Source organism: Oreochromis niloticus, linkage group LG3 (genome assembly GCF_001858045.2).
Source record: "Oreochromis niloticus isolate F11D_XX linkage group LG3, O_niloticus_UMD_NMBU, whole genome shotgun sequence".
Lineage (NCBI taxonomy): Eukaryota > Metazoa > Chordata > Actinopteri > Cichliformes > Cichlidae > Oreochromis > Oreochromis niloticus.
In genome coordinates, this window is record NC_031967.2 from 11,818,627 (window position 1) to 11,835,603 (window position 16,977).

At 42.1% G+C, this 16,977-nt stretch overlaps 1 protein-coding gene and 1 long non-coding RNA gene across 6 annotated transcripts in view; one reads left to right on the forward strand and one right to left on the reverse strand.

Moving 5' to 3' along the window:
• LOC102082379 (uncharacterized) overlaps positions 1–16,977 on the reverse strand; it is a 63,255-nt gene that overhangs the window by 22,072 nt on the left and 24,206 nt on the right. The window lies entirely within an intron of this gene.
• ppargc1a (peroxisome proliferator-activated receptor gamma, coactivator 1 alpha) overlaps positions 7,584–16,977 on the forward strand; it is a 296,819-nt gene continuing 287,425 nt past the window's right edge. For 2 of the 5 annotated variants that reach the window (XM_025900399.1, XM_025900402.1), the window contains exon 1: positions 7,591–7,826. In XM_025900399.1, coding sequence (XP_025756184.1) covers positions 7,746–7,826 — 81 coding nt within the window. In that variant the 5' untranslated portion in view covers positions 7,591–7,745. Of the gene's footprint in view, positions 7,827–16,977 lie in introns of all 5 variants that reach the window. The other 3 variants (XM_025900407.1, XM_025900388.1, XM_025900386.1) reach the window with 3 other exon arrangements.

Genomic DNA, 16,977 nt, shown 5'->3' on the forward strand with positions numbered 1-16,977 from the left:
ATAATCTGTACATAAACTTTCTGTCATCACCCTCACGTGCACACACGCCGCTCGGCAATCACGTCCTGACCTGCCAAATCCAGCTCGTTTCCCTGCTCTTGAGGGAAGTTAAATCTTCTTACTGGGATATTGATAGCTTCAGAAACAGTTGGGGAGAGGGGGATGTTAATTGCAAATGTTTCGGAGCAAGATCAGTGTGAAATCCCTACTGCGCTGGAGCCTGTTCTGGCTGTACTGCTTTGTGTCAGTGCCTCTCTAATGTTGAAGGTAAACCTTGCGGTTGGGAGAAGTGTGCCTTGCTAGATTAAACTTAGAAACTAGAAACGATTCCTTATAAACAAAGTTGGTTGAGCTCTGACAAACTTTCTTGAGAAGCTTTTCCCCTCTCATTCTGTGGGTCAGCAGCTTAGTCTAGGCAAGCTCCGTGTGGCTGGCGATGCATGAATACCACGAGGAGTATGAACAGCAGGACTCTTGAACAAGACTACAGGGGAAAAAAAATCTGCTGTACCACCCTTGATGCCTCATCATCACAGCTTTGCAGGTGGCAGTTTAGTGCACAACAAGTTTCTGTCCTTTTAACATATAATCAAAGTGCTGTCTGAGCTGGAGAGTGAGAGCACGTAGCTCATCATTTTACCCTTTAATCTATAAACTAGCTTCCAGTGAAGTACTGGTGAACCCCACAACTAATTATATTGGTGGTGCTTGTGTATATTTCATTCTGAAAGATATTTCAAATGTCACTTAAGTCAGCTTCACTGGCTCAGTAGTGCAGTGGTATACACATACACCTAACAGGCAAAAGATCCCTGGTTTAATCCAGGAGGGGATACACGTCTCTTGGGAAGGGCATCTGGTGCAAAAACCTGCCAAATCAAATATGTGGTGCCACCTGCTGTGATGGTCCCAGAACTAGCGTACTTCGGTTAGCTTAATATAGGCTGCCACAGAGAGCATGTAAGAGATGGATGGATTTTAACATCGTAGCTGTCACTGTCTTGTGTGTGTGGACTCTTATTTGGTCACACTTTTAAGCTTGGTTACCGAGCTGCATCCATAGATAGATAACTTTAACCAGGGAAGACAGAATTGCATGTGGTGCCCTGCAAACATATTATAAATAATGTAATATGAAATGTATGTATAAGTGTGTAAATATGAATACATAATCTAAAATCCCACAGTTACACCAGTCAAAAACAAGCAGACATGTTAAGAAACATTGTTTGTGAATAACATCTAACAGAAACTTGAATGTTGTGCAGCAGCATACTGCAGTGATGACGACTTACACAAAACCATTCTAAATAAAGATTGTGTGCATCACACAGACACGGGTACAAGCTAATAGATTCTTAGTTAACATATGAACAATAATACAGTCATTCATACTAGAATATGCCGAAAGGCAGAAATCGAGAGATCCAGTTCAGTGACTTAAAGTAGCTGAGGTGAAGCCTCCTGTTGGCTCCCACCTGGCTGTAACTAACAATGCATCATTTTAAGACACTTCAAATGGGTGTTAAGAAGAAATCCAATGTCTTTAAGACTTCACAATGGAGTAAATTAAATCTAGAGACCAAAACAGTTTTGTTTTTTCAGGGTGTAAATGTGATTATTTCTGCTGTAAAGTTGGATGTTTTATTCTGGGAGTCTGTGGGGATTCACTCACTTTTGCAGCCAGACTCGAGGAGCCATTCGAGGAACCGCAGTTTTTTGCATTTTCACATTGGCTTCATTTTTCAGAAATGGATGCTGCATAAGAATAACCTGAAGCAAACGGACATGACACTGTGGGCAAAGAAGGCACCATACTTTTATACTCGGTTAAAAGAATTAATCCATTATCAGAACGAGTGAATGTGCAAACAAACGCAATGCATTTAACCGCTTCTCTGTACCTTTGTTCTCCTGCAGGTGGACTGTCGACCGTATCACCATAACCTTCCTTTTGTCTCTTCTGCATCTCAACTTTACATCAATTGTAAGGAAATATACTTAAGCCTGAACTAAAGATAGAGACAAAAAATGGACCAGTAAGCATTTTCACAATCTCTGTAGTGTCTGGATGTAGGCAGGCAGAGATAGTAGACCTGCTACTAAGGGAGTTTTAAATTAAGCCTGCAGATTGTGTAATATGCTAAGTCAGGAAATTAGCATGCGCGCTTCAATATTTTTGGACTTTTGGGAGACGAGTTTTTAAGTGGATGGCCTTTTGCTTGGGAACATCCACAGAAACCACAAAATGGTACCAGAGAGATTAGTCTTTCTCCGAAGTGAAGCCAATAGAAAACCCATTAGTTTGAGCTGATCTGGAAATTATATGGAATTGATCCTGGGGTAAGAACAGTTTTTCATGCTCAATACTTCCCATTGATTCACCCTGCCATAATTACAAATGAAAATCATTACGTCTCCAAGTTGTATTTTGTTAGTGTCTGATGTGAGGCTACACAAGGAGAGCATGCGGTCTTATTTTCTTGCTCTTAATCTTGCGTCTGCACGGGGATAGACGTTCATAGATATGAATACACGTCTCTGTATTATTAACAGTGAAATCTGGACCGAGCTGGGATGCGGTTCATCCTTTGTTTGGCTATTAAAAGTTGAAGCCAAGGGCTTGCGGAGCACCACATGAGAGTCGTCTCTGCATTTAATCCCACAGCTGTTACGCATCCATCCTTACACTTTGTGCTGATGTTGTGTGTGGAGTGGGCGGAGGACATTTATGTGGCGTTTTGACAGTAACTCACCAAAAAGTAGCAACCGCAAACAAATTCCAGACAGGTATTGTTCACTGTGTTTCCAAACAGTGTGAATCACCAGCTTGCTACAGCTCAATCTCCTACCACCCACAGAGTCCTGGATGGTGCCTCATCATCATTTGAGTCCGTGGGTAGGGAAGTTTATTGCAGAACACCTCAGCGTTTCAGGAAATCCATCCGCCCACCCAGTCCTCCCATCCCACGCCGGTCCTTCCCCCCACCAGCACCGAGACAGGTGTCTTATCTCCATCGCGCAGCACAAGCACAGCCAATCTTCCAGGAAGATGGCGACCGCAATGTGACAAATCCATCTGTCCTGGTTTGAATTTGTATGCTAATTTGAAGTAATAGCCCCTCTGGTGACAGTGCAAGGGAACAATTCAATCACGCCATCTATGACAGTTGCTTTCCAAGCCTTCTCTGTGATACGGGGAGTATATGCACGTACCGCCGGGTTAGGGCTTGATAGATTGGTTATGTAGGGGAGACGTGGCATGTAGACTGCATGTTTAAAAATGGCCTGCCAGTTTCAGACCACTCACGCAACTACCGAAGGCACCTGTGCAGAAACGTGCAGCCGCCACCTGTGGGCGGAGGGGGAGTGGGGGAGGCGACAAAATATTTGATCTGACCTCATTTATTTCCCCACAACGCTGGTAGCCGCCCTGAACTTTCACCCAGTTTCGCTGCCGCAGCCTCCATGAGAGATGTGCGAATGATAGAAGTATCCCCACATAAGATCACACCAACACAATTGTTACATTGTCACACTGAATTATCGCAGGCTGCTGATTTGATTCAGTGAAAAGCTTTTATGTGTCACTGGGCAAGACGAAGAAACAAGTTGAAAGAACACAGAGGATCGAGGCGCAAGTATAGGAACAAACCGAGCTGCGCCTCACTCTCAGAGGGAAGCCGGATGCTATTTGTGATTTCTTTCGTGTTGCGGCACTCCACCGCACCGTGCGAATGTATAGGGCTCCATAATCTTTAAATTAATCTACAGCACAGGACAGATTATGGCTGATGGTGACAGATAAGGCTAAAGAACAAGCTGCCGTTCGTTTTGCTTGCATCATTCTTTTTCTTTGCCTCCAGATCAGAGTCTGCTTCCTTCGAGACACCGAGTCGGTTTGCCACAATCCCGCCCATTCCAACCCCCGACTTCAGCGCAAGTGTCACGGAAAGATCAAAATCTTGCTAAATTCTTTATTTTAAGTATTTTTTTTCCCAAACACAGAGGATTGTAATGCGTTTTATCATAATGTACGATGTTGACACTACTCGCAAGCCTCACGGCAATGAGCTAGATGAAACGTGAAGGCAGGGTTACGGCCAGTCACTGTAGCAAACATTCGCTGTCTTTCTCCCACTCTCTGCCGCAGTGAATTCTTGACAATTTCTGCATAGGAAAGAGAATATACAACACTGTGCCAATTGACCATACTTCAAAAGGGTGCAGATCACGCATCTTGATCAAACGAAGAGGCCGGCGAAGAAGACTGACGCTCGAAAGGCCCGTCTGACTGCGTGGGTCTCATATCACGATAAATGGTGTGCTAAAAGACAGCTCTTCAAATGAGTCCTGTTAGCAGCAAAATGAGAGATTGTCCGTGCTCAGCATGGCTGCACGCGGGTAACACTTATTCCGTGGCACGATGTTGTACTGGTATGGCTGCTAAGGGCTTGTTTTCCCACAGTGCTGTACAATTATTCTGATGGTTTGATGTGCAGTTAGGAGTTTTAGTCTAAAGCTGTAATTTCACTTTAATTGGGAGGCCTTTAATCAGTCATAATGGGCTTGATTCAGTCTGACGCCTCTATCTGTGACTTACAAAACGATAAAGCACATTGAAGAACACATGGAGAGCAGGGCTGTGAAGATTGAAATGCTGAAAAAAAAATGGTTTTTAGAACAGAAATTTTAATATCTCAATCCACCTACACTAATCTTAGTCGTGAAAGCCAAGTGATGTCTAGAGTTGTTTAGCAGGTTTACATAAAGGAACACTTACTGCCCCCTTGTTGCATTGTCTAGATATAGTGTGTAGCTCCATGGAGGCTCAGGAGTTATGAGTCAACCCTGCAGGATTTTCAAAGGAACATAAACTATTTTGAGGTGTAGTAACACCAACAGCAACATCATGATTTCGCCTTAAACTTTAGTAAGACAGTATAAACACTACAGTGAGTTAATAAATCTTAAGATGTTCAGCACAAACCTACAATTTTTCTTTAAAATGTCAAATTACATATTTTGCTTTTTAAGTATGTGTATTATGTATGTAAATGTAAGTAGTTTAGCCATATTTTTTGTATAAGTTGACGACTATTAAATATTTAGAGTAATTGCATGTGTATTTTGATTACAAGGCAATTCAAGCTCTCATTATCTCATGATCTGGGAATAAATGAATTAACCTGCGGTTATATGTTCATCTGGTGCCATGTGCTGTTACATTTTGTACATATTTTGTTCCTGTCAACTGATCTAAGTGCCGTGAGAGGAATATGGTGTACAAATGCTTTCAAGAGTTGACAGAAAGCTTCAGCAAGAACTTACTTTTGTTTACAGTAAAGGCCCATTTTACCTCTGCAGTTGTTTTGGCTTATTCCGAATGATTAAACTTCTGCCAAGGCTGAAGCTAGGCCAGGCTACGCCGGAAAATGGGAACTATGTGCTGTCAGCAGTCTCTGTGAATATATAGGACAAATAGTAAAGGTGGAGGTTGCCTCACACTAACAGGCACAAGAAAACTAACAGGAGAGCGAGAGAGATGTCAATCAGCTCAGTACACAGGCCTACACAGATCCGAGGAGACACACGGTACACTCAAACACCTGTGTGGGTGCACTGTGGGTTTGAAAGTTTGCATGCCTTTTACATTTTAGCATTAGTTAGAACACGGAATCGAAAAAGAAAAATCCCCATTTTGGTACATATTTTGGACAGAATGCAAGGTAGTGTTTTGTGGGATGAAATATCTTTAGTCAAGAAAAATCCCAAATAGAGATCAGGATACATGTAGGCCAAGGCTAAGTACTGAACTCGTGTATTATGTCTTGCAATAATTGTGCACCTTTTGACACACCTGAGTCTGTTTTAAAATAAGCAAAGGCTGTGACTGTTACGTGTTTCTTTCATGCACTGCCTACATCATCCCCCTTCAGTTTAAGCAAAAAAGTCTGCTATTTTTGGATACATTTAAAGTATATGAAACACTGAGAAAAATCCATTTTGCACACACACTTTAATCTTTGGCTTTGGGGGAGACGATAATTCGAAGTTGTGCTAGTAAAGTAGGCTATGTTACAGTCAAAAAAAATATTTAAGTCCTTCTAATTTTAAGAAAGAAGTAAACACATTCATTAAAATTTAACTGGACTTTATGCTACCCATGCCACACAGCCTGGAATGTGCTCCAAGGTTTCATCCGTCCCTAAACTGGCTGAATGGATGTAAGTGTGTACACACTGGACAGGTCAGGTAACTGGACAAGCCAACACAGAGACAGCCAATCACTCATACTCACACCTAGGACCAATTTAGAATCCCCAATTAACTTAATCCCACTAACTGCATGTCTTTGGACTGTGGGGGGGAAGCCATTGTACCTGAAGAGAACATGCAAACGCCACACAGAAAAGGCCCAGCCAGATAGTGGATTTAAACCCAGGATCTTCTTGATATTAGGCAGCAGTACTAACCACTGCACAACTGTGCTGACCTGAGTGGTACAAAGTTACCAAAGTTAATCAAATTTGATAGCCAGCACATGTGCTTTTCATGTTTACAAGTTTCCAAATTGTCTGTATAAAACTACAAGTTGTTAAACCCATTAGAGACTAGCTCACAGGCAGCTCAGTTAAACTGTGACAGAAGAGAAGTTATCAATACTTTAAAATGTACAAGATATTAATGGTGTGGTGATACCAATGTTACAACAAGGACTGACTATGTATTTTACACTTAAATATATTTCAAGATGTGGACAAGTTTCTGCATTTATTTTCATTATTTACATTTATTTTCAGTTAAATAAAATTACAAATACAATGAATTGCACGGCTGTTCACTGGTAATGATCGAAACATGTACTGTCAGGAATAGGGGGTTCATGAGATGTGGTTGCTGGTAGATAGCAACTATCATATAAACATAAACCTGTGTGGTCTGGAGGTGGACACATTGAGCACTGAAAGTTTTATATGTAAAACTTTATATTTAGCAATGTATTTTAAAATATAACACATCATTCTGTGTCAATTACTACAAAAATAGCCTTTTGAAATCAGATGACTTTTCTCATACATGCCATACACTCCACCCTTACTCTTGGTACCCCATTTGTAAAAATCCTGGAAAAACCCTTGTACATGTGCTAGCTTTTTGGCATACATATTAAGTGTCCACGAGGACATAAAAACTATTTAAAAGTTTTCTAATTCTTCAAACTTCCCTAAAGTTTTTTTTTTTCTACCAGCATGTTTACCGTTTTCATGTCACTTTTTTCATAATGCCCCGGGTTTCATTAACTGGGAAAGGAAAATAAAAAGGAAAAAGACGTAAAAAAAAGAAAAAAAAAAAAGCAGTTTTCTTATTTTGCTCACCGTGACCGAAAGAGAAACAGCTAACCACACTCCCGGCATCCAGTCGTTTCGCTACCGTGGGATTTAAAGTATTTTTCATCGCTTTCGTCGGTACCCACCCTTGACCCTGACACCTGAAAGCGGTGGGATGCACCCCGACACATCCCACTGGTTTTTTGGAGACGACGGCCACGTGACCGAGGTAGCGGCAGCATCCGCGCGCACACCGCCGCTGTTCGTTTGATAGCATCCACAGCGCCGGACGGAGAAGAGAGCGGGACAGAGAGAGAGAGAAAAAGAGAGGGAGATAGGAAGAAACAGTCGTCGAGGGAAGACGAACAAAATCTCCGTCTTGCTGACTCCTTCACCAGACACGGCGGGCACACCATGGACGGCTATGGCCGGACCGAAGATGAGCTGTTCTCCTCCTGCCTCGTGAACCTCACCTGGGAGACGTGCTACGAGCAGGTAGGACAGGTCCCTCTCCGCGGGAGAGAACAGCGTCGTTGTTTCCGCTGCTGTGATTTAAAATGGCACAAATATATATGTATATATATATATGTGTGTGTGTAAGTGTTTAAAGGGGGACTTTAAAGGGGTGGTTTTTAATAACTGAGTCAGCACGTGAGGTGAGAGCAGGTGCAACTTCACAAACTTGGGGTTTTTGTGTTTTGCCAGCAGGGTCACAAGAATACTTTCCTCAACTTCCCTTAAGCTTTCTGTTACTCAAACATTCTGCCTTTAAAATCAATAATGGATGAACCTAGTAGACAAAATAAATCTTATGCCGGGAATGTTATCAATAAATTAGAGGTAAACACACACACACACACACACACACACACACACACACACGCCATTATTCCTTTGAAGTAACTGAGAGACATGATCTTTTTGGTGTTATGAGTGAAGCTTTTTCAAACAGAGATCATAAGACACCGGCTTCTTACTAAAGATACCTGTGTACCTGAGACCCGTGGGTTGCCATGTGGGTCTGGAAATCAGGTAAGGCAGACTGAGATTGGAGTGAGTGTTGTTGTTGTTGCTGATGCTGAGCACTTTGATCCTGGAGTGTCGGGCCTGTTTCTCACACAGCAGAGAAGCAGTGGTGTCTGTTTGGAGATAATTACCTAATTCATCCTCCCTCTTCCCTCAAGCTCAATCAGTTTTGCTTTTTAAAAACACACTTATCGTGCTATATGAAATCCCTCTTAATTCTCACATTCTAATTTGAGGGAGGAATGCGTGCGGCTAAAGTCATCTGCCACAAGAATGCCAATGAAATCATTCTCTATGAATGCTAAGAGGGCTCCCAGCTATTTAGCAGTTTATGCTCAATGATTGATGCCAAAATATTTGTACAGTGATTTTTATGGTAATTTACTTGAATGCCACCGTGAGAGCTCGGGATATGTACGCGGGGAATTTATTTTTCTGTTATCAGTATCCAGGTTGCAATACAGCAGAGGAGGACACTTAAACAATCAATCTCCTGTGGTTTAGTGGGCTAGCATTTTGAATTACAAGTAATCGCAAATTAAAGAGGATTAGGCTCTTAAAGCCTGAGCTCCTGATTGGCCGTGCCGAGAGTCATATTGTAACAGTTATTTAGGCACAAGAAACAAAAGCCACCCCAAAAACATGACTCAGAAGTGCAAAGTCACTGTGAATGGCATTTTAAATGTGCAACAATTAAGCCTCGGCTGCAAAGTGGATTTCGGCACATCAGTCGAGTGCAAGCGCATTTACAAATTTAAGACACTGAAATCCACAGCAGAGAACTGACTTAGCGTTGTAGACTTCTGCTGCATTTGCATCAATCTTCAGGGTTGGAAAGTTTAGAACTTTATGTCGCTGTCATTCAAGGCTGAAACTGCAGACTGAAGGTAGTTCAGCTGAAAATATCGATAAAAAAAGGCCATTACCTAGGTTTATTTTTTTTCTTACACCTGCTGAAACAATTAGTCCATTAGTTGATAAGCTGATCAGCAGAAAATTAGTTTTTAAGTCTTTTTTTATAATCAGTTCATCTTTCAAACACAGTCGCTCAGTCGATCGTTTTTACTTTTACACGTCACTTCAGATTTGCTGTCTTTGGGGATTTGGAAATCTGGTCTGAAAATATAAGAAATCTAAGTTCACTTGGATGGATTCGTGTTTTTCTAGAGTGGGTGGTTCTGCTGTGTGGCTTAGGAGGTAGAGCAGGTCATCTACCAGACACATGGTTGGTGGTTTGATCCCTGGCTGTTCCTGTCTTAGGCAACCCCAACCTCCTCCTGATGCATTCATCAGAGCATGAGTAATAGATAACCAGAGTAGAAAAGCACTATATAAGCCTAACCCATGTATCAGTCTGCACATCCTATTGGTCAGTAGTGGCCTGTACATTGGTATATGCTTATATTTTTTTAATATAATCTTTATATTTACAGAAAATCAAGATGTAGTCAGTACTTTTGTCTGTTTTTACACCAGCCATCCTTCCTGACAGGACCCTCCTGTTTTATCCAGGGTTGGGATCCGGACTAGGTGTACACTTGTGCCCCCAGTGCATCTGCTCCCCACTCTTGAACTGCGAATCTTTTGCACACAAGGGAACATTGTTAACCTCTTCAAAGCAGAGCTGCTATAATACTGAAAAAGATGCTGGGGGTATTTCAGAAATCATTTCATAATTTTCCCAGCAGAAAGCACTTGAGCAGTGCTGGCAACATGTGTAGCAGAGTAGCATCACAGCTGAGCGGACGATGGTCCGAGATCTAATTTGGCAAATACATTGCTGATGAGTTAAACAATGTCTCCATCATTTTCTGTTTTTAATTGATCTGACATCCAGCGGGTAGCGCTGAGTATTTGATTTGGCAGATTTTTACGCCGGATGCCCAGCCACATGCAACCCCCGGGGGATTTGTGCCTCCTCCTGGGATCAAACCAGGGGTCTTGCTTGTTAGGCCAATATGAAAACCACTACACTATGGAGATCTGTAATGAGCATATTTCTCCTTTCAGACTGGCTGATATTAGATTAACAGACAACACAACTGAAGCTTTAATCCACAGCGAAAAGGTTGGACTTTTAGCCCTACATTCCCGTTCCTATATGAATAGTTAACATAAAATGGTCTTCCTTAAATGCTTTCACATATTTTCCCAAATCAGCCTGGCACAGTCTGTATGCTTCCCATGAAAAATCTTTAATAAGTATCTTCCTGGAAGCAGGTCATCTGCTCAGCCACCACGTTGTTAGCCATGCACATATATCCTCTCTCGCCCTCCCCAAGTCCTAGGGCGGGTGGGTAAATAAATAAATAAGGCAGTAAAGGGAAATGTTGACACAGCCTGTCCTTGTGGCCAGATTATCCACTCATGCTTGAGCACTGGGTAAAGGCCCTGCATTATTCAGCCTAAGACACAGAGACGGGGAAAAACTGTGGAAAAGCTGGGTCTTGCCGCAGGAGTGTGTGCGTATGTGTGCGTGCGTGCGCTCTTTGGGGTGAGTGCTTCCACTTTTAAAAGAGCAGACATGGGGGATAGCTGAAACGTAAGCGGTGGGGAATATGCTGTCTTCGCTTAATTATCAAATGAACTTATTGCCTCTCCCTCCACTCCATCGCCTTCTTTTTCCCCACCCTCCACAACCCCCTCCCCAATCCCTCCCCCTCTTAATCATCAGGCTTCTTGAGAGCTGCTGTCCGTGGTGCTGAAAGTTTCATCACACATTTTGTGCATGTCTTTTTGGAGTTCCAGGCTCCGGTCCCTTCCCAGGCTCCGTCGCTCTTCAAAAGCAATGTATTCAGTTTGTCTCGACAAAAAGCGTGCCAGCGCTTGGCAGTCCGACTCAAAAGGGTGAACTCTATCATTCAAGACGTTTCAAAAAAGCTGCAGGTAACACAGCGTGCGCTCAGAAGCAGTAAGAACTAATGCGTTTTTTTTATGTGTCTGCTTCTGCCTACAGCATGTTTCATCACAGCGAGGCTCAAGCTCCGTTACTACTCACTCAGTGGCTTGGTTAAATGAAACCTCCTTTGTGTGCGCTCTTATGTACAGTATTTGATCCACGTGAGTCCCTTTTTTTTCAATGTAATGAGACAGTGGCTTCACTGTTTTGCTTTTTGTGAGTGGAGGCACTTTACAGCAAGGAAGGAATTAAAAACTGTTTAAACAGGGTTGTATTTGGAGAGCCTTTTGAGAGATCACAGACTCAGCAGAGAGCGGGAATGTGTTCCTTTCTTTGAGTTTACACTATTGTACTCCACTTTTGGCAGGGGAAAAGGTAGAATTTACAATATATTTAGTGTTCATAGCTAAGTATAAGAAAAATTGATTGTAAGCTGTCAGGATGCCTGTGTGGCACTTGGGTTAATAAAAGCTCTCATTCAGAGCGGAAACAAACTCATCATCATTAGTCAGTCGATGGAATAGTAATTGGCAGCTGTTTGGTATCAATCAATTCATTATTTGCTTCTTTTTTTTTTTAAACAAATCCTTCTCCAGTTCCAGCTTTTCTGTTTTTATAGCATTGAAACCAAGTATCTTTCACAAATTTTCCCAGTTTTATTATTCAAATGACTAATCGGTAAGAAAATTTGCAGGCTGGAGTCCTGCACATCTCTTGGCCTCTCTCTTTTTCCAATGAGGGAATCCTTTTTAAGCCAGGATTCCCTCATTGTTAAGCCAGTGTCTGCAACTGTCTGTATAAGAACTAGTCAAGCTAGTCTCCTTTTACTGTCATGTACCACTTCCAGTTCTCGTACTACATCAGGATTATTCCCTGAAAGTTCTGTTCCAGTGACTTGTTGGTTTGCATTTGGGCTTTTCTGTCACTGTATTTTAAAAAAAGATGAAAGAAGGAGGTTGCAGGGGGCCAGATATTGTTAAAAGGGCAGGCATAGAGCACTGTTTGTGCTTGTATTTTGTCCCTGTGCAGATTTCTTTCTACTCATTTGTTCTCCTCTCTGATATCTCAGGCCTTTATTCTGTGGTGATGGTGAACTCTTGTATCTGTGGTTAAATAAAAAAGAGAGGCTGCTCCTGATCTGGTGCACTTCCCCTCCCTGTGGAAGGCGAAGGGATGAGTGCTTGAACATGGAAAGTACCATGAAGGGGGATAACAGCTGCATTTATTTAGGGCAGTCTGTGAATTTTTTACCAATTACAATGTTACAGTGGTAGCGGAAATGTATGGATTATTTCTTCAGGTAAAAGTAACATCACCCTATAAAATAATGTAGTAAAAGTCAAGCAATCAAAACTTTCATGGGACTGAAATGCTAGCGGCTAAATGATTAAAAGTAGAACTACACACATGTGAAAAATGAGGAATTATCCTAAAAGAGCTGATTTGTATACAGCAATACAGTGGACGTATTTACTTTTTTTAAAAACCCATCTGATATATTGATATTGTAGAAAGATATATCATGATAGATATGTTTGTTATTATGGATAAGCTTATATAAGTTCCCATTTGAAACAAAACATGGGGTTAATTCATAAATTGTGTCAGGTGCACAGGGTACGCATCGCTGCTGAGAATATGACGGCGCTGTGCCGACTGGTAAAATAAATTGCTGAGAGATGAAACACTGTACAACTCTAACATAGTGCATGTGTGTAAATCTGAGTATGATGTCTAAAAAAATATTGGCTGGTATACTGATAACATCATCAGCCTTAAAAATCCATGCTCTACTTAAATATTTTATTTGTATCTACATAAAACTAAAGCTTATGTTTTCCAGGCTGTACACATGTTTGATGTTTATATGTGAACCTGAAATGGAGCTATTCATTATGCCTGTTGAATTAAGGCAGTGCACTAGAATGCCAAAACATTGTAAAATGGATATATCAGCGTACAAGTACCTCAGAATTGTCCTCAAGTGCCTATGCTTATTTACACTGATCAGTGGAGACCTCTTGTCCCTTTAACAGTGCAATGCGTCACTGACAACAACATGAGATGGAGCGCTTATTCCAAATAGAACGAGAATGGCTAAAAGCAGGGGAACTAAAGGTAAATATTTTAAATAGCCTCATTACCCGTTCCAGATTCCAGGAACTCACTTATTGTTTGTCATGCTTTCAGTCCATGATATGCTCCGTGTACCTACCACCTCTCACAACCACCCCTGAAGGAGTATATCTAATTTTCACATTGGCACATCTTATTTCTTTTTCTTTTCTTTCTTTTTTAATCAACAAGTGCGTGCCTGCTGAACACCTTGCTTTTGATAGCAACCCACAGATGCAGGGCCTGTCAGCGGTGTAATGAGAAGCGCGTTGTTCCCTTGCAACATATTGCCAAGATATGGATGGATAATTATCTAATCAAGACTTTGTGAAAGTGCCACCCCTTACTCACTGCTGACCTGCTAACCGTCTGCCAGAGCCTTTTTGCCAAGATGTATACTGCTAAATGATCATAGGGTACGTTTCGGTATTGGTGACAGTGTTGGTATATTTTAAGGCTAAAAAGGGGCATAGATTTAGAGGACTTCAAATTACTTAAACAGCAACTCTATTGGGTGATATCCTGTTGTCAGTAGTTGTTGATCTGTGGTCATTTTGTTAATATTTAACAGTGAAGTTGGTGCTTAAAGTCGCAAAGAAACACCAGACCAGCTTAAGTCGTTATTTATGAGGCATAAATCTACGCTAGGTGACACTTCATTTCATTTCCAAAGAAAAACGTGAACTACCAGAGAGAGCAACAAGCTTTGATTCCTGGTGGAACTATAAAATCTGTCATGCAGAATATCTAATTATTTGCAGCAGGAGAAGCCTTTTAACTATACCAGTGCATAATATGTACAGTTAATTGGTTAGCTGCGGAAAAAAAAACAACTTTTATGCTCTTCTAGTCTCTCTGAGGTTCACAGCTAATTTAATGTAATCAAAATATTAGTTTCCAGTGATATTAATCTTGTTTTGTAGCCTTCTCGCGCCGCGCCGTCTGAATCGACGTCTAAGCGGGGTGAGTGCAGGCGCGCCAGACTACATTCTTTGATTATGTGTGGGAAAAATGTCTTCCTCACCATTGACAATCTGTTGATACCTTGCAAAATCTGAGATGAAAGGAAATGCAGCTTAGACTGTGAAAAATCCTTGCCTTCTCACCGGGAGGTAAAAGTACTCTCACAAACATTGAATTGTACATCTGAAGTGTTATCAATTCCACCTGAAACGGAGGGCCCCGGTGGCAGAGCTGAACCCCTGTGCTTTTGATCGCACCAGCAGTGCCTGTAAACAAGTATTTTCCCATCTTCCTCTCCTCTGTCTGTCTCTCCATTTCTCTGCTCTCCCTCTCCCTTTCTCGCTCTCCCGCTCCCCCACCAAGGTGTCTGGAGGGGGAGGTTCCTTTGATTATCTCTGCTGCCGATTAATTGCTTTTCTTAACCTCTGCACAGACGTGCTCCTACACCGCCCCAGAGCCTGCCGCACGCGCCCAGATGGACCCCTGCCAGGAGAAAAACAAACCGCGCCATGCTTCTTCCTCCCCACCTTCTCCCAATTACTGACCTTCATCCTTTCATTTTGCCTCGGATGTTATCGTCGGCATTATCAGGCGTATTTACTTTGTTTGTTTAGCTAGTTGCTTGGTGCACTGCAGCATTCTTGGCTACATTTTCATGGCACGCTGAGCATGTGTGAGACATGTATTCATGTTTTGTTTTTTTTTGAGGGAAGAGTTACAGGACCGGACGAGAGGAGTTTATGACATACAATACATTTACCTGACAACACAAAGTGTCTATGTGTAACCAAGTGAAGCGGCGGGGCAGGAATATTATACTGTCTTTTTTTCTTTTTCCAAACTGTCCTTATTCTATGATTAAATAGATTTTGGCCTTGAGTTGTGCTGGCCAAGCAGTTTGAGTTCCTTTTTTTTTTTTTCCTCCAACACTGAGTGCTCTTTTCCATCTCACTTTGCCTTTGAGACATGCATGTGCATCACATCTCTGAAAAGGTCCCAGCCCTTGCCTCCAAATGCTGTCATATAGCAATGAACTCCCTCCTTCAGACCTTGGCCTGCTTTTTTTCCTTCTCCCACCCTTCCTTTAGGACATCCTGAAAGCTCGTCCAGAGGCCATCTCTCAATGATTAATGCGTTTCATCTCGCATGCAGACCACCTACTATACCTTTACAGTTTGGACAACGCTGTGCTAAAATGTTCTCAGGATGACCCAGCGGTGCCACGGGAGAAAGAAAGCTTTAATCAATTTTTTTTTCAGTTGTTGCTGATTTATTTCCTGACTTTTTAGCGCAGACTTGATAGGTCAAAATTTAGACATGAAAGTTTCTTTTTTTAGCCTCGAGATGCTGGCAGAAAAGTGTTGGAATATAACCTTTCGAGTTCTATAATCCATAACAGTGACTTTTTAGTCTTGGTCTCCCTCCAGTTCATCATTTTCTGCATCCAGAGAAACTTCTCTTACAGCTTAAGTTTTGCGTGACTGTTTATGACATTACTGTACTTTGCTTTAGGGATTTTTTTATTTTTTTAAGCGAATGTAGCCTAATTGGTTCAGGTGTTTGATACAGAGAGCACTGTGGGGCTCTAGTCTAAGAGGAGAGGAGACAGCCCACACATATTCATGCTCTGGATGCACAAATGCAAAAATCTGCATGTGAGGCATGAACAGACACATAATGTGCACACTGACTCACTCATTCACTCACTAACAGGCTAGACTCTGAGGACTGTATGGCACAGTGTGGTGTTGCTGATTTTTTTTTTTCCTTTTTCCCCCATCAGCAGAAAGCCGGGATGAGCTGAGCTAATTGAGCTGGGAGGCCCGGCGGGGGAACGGGGCCCATTCTCACACCAGCTCGTCACTTCCTTTCTTTATCCATCCACCCTTGCGTCTATAGTCCCATACCTCCAAACCACTCAGTGCTGCTTACAAGAATGACTTTACTTCATCACCCAGTGTTTGATTAGTGCCAGACTCATATTGATACGAGTTACAGGTGGATGAAATGCATCGCAAAGCCGCAGTTTGTGGAAAATGATAGCAGTTGCTCTGTCGGCATAGTCGAAGTACATGTTGAAGTACCGGTTTGAATAATGTCAATGTGACGTGCATTAGTTTTGGACTGCTGTGCTGCATCGTACACTTTACACATTACAAGCTAAAACAGACAAACTGCGCTGTCTGAACCAGAGCAGACAAGGCGACAACAAAAGCAGATTACCTGTTCTATTTGAGGGATATTAAGACATTATATGCCATTCAATGGGCCCTGGGAGGCCCGTCATAAAAGCCACAGCAAGCTGTCGAGACGGAGACTCAGAGTTGTTTCCACCCTTTAGCTGCACTTGGGGACTGATTATGGTCAGGCAAACAGCCCTTACCTGGAAAGTCACTTTCACTTTCTCGTCCACCATTTGTTAGTATGGCTAATGTCTCATTAAGTCTCACAGAGGGGAAATGATGTGCTCTTTGGGTGAAGGTTAGGCTCTCAGCTTATCATGAGACAAAAAGAGAGACTGATTATCACAACACAGGCGTGCCTTAGCCTGTGTCTTTCACTACAAGTCCTATTTGTGTTACTGCTCGAGCTGCTTCATTACCCATAATCTATTAGCCCTCCCTCCACCTCCCCCAAGTAAAA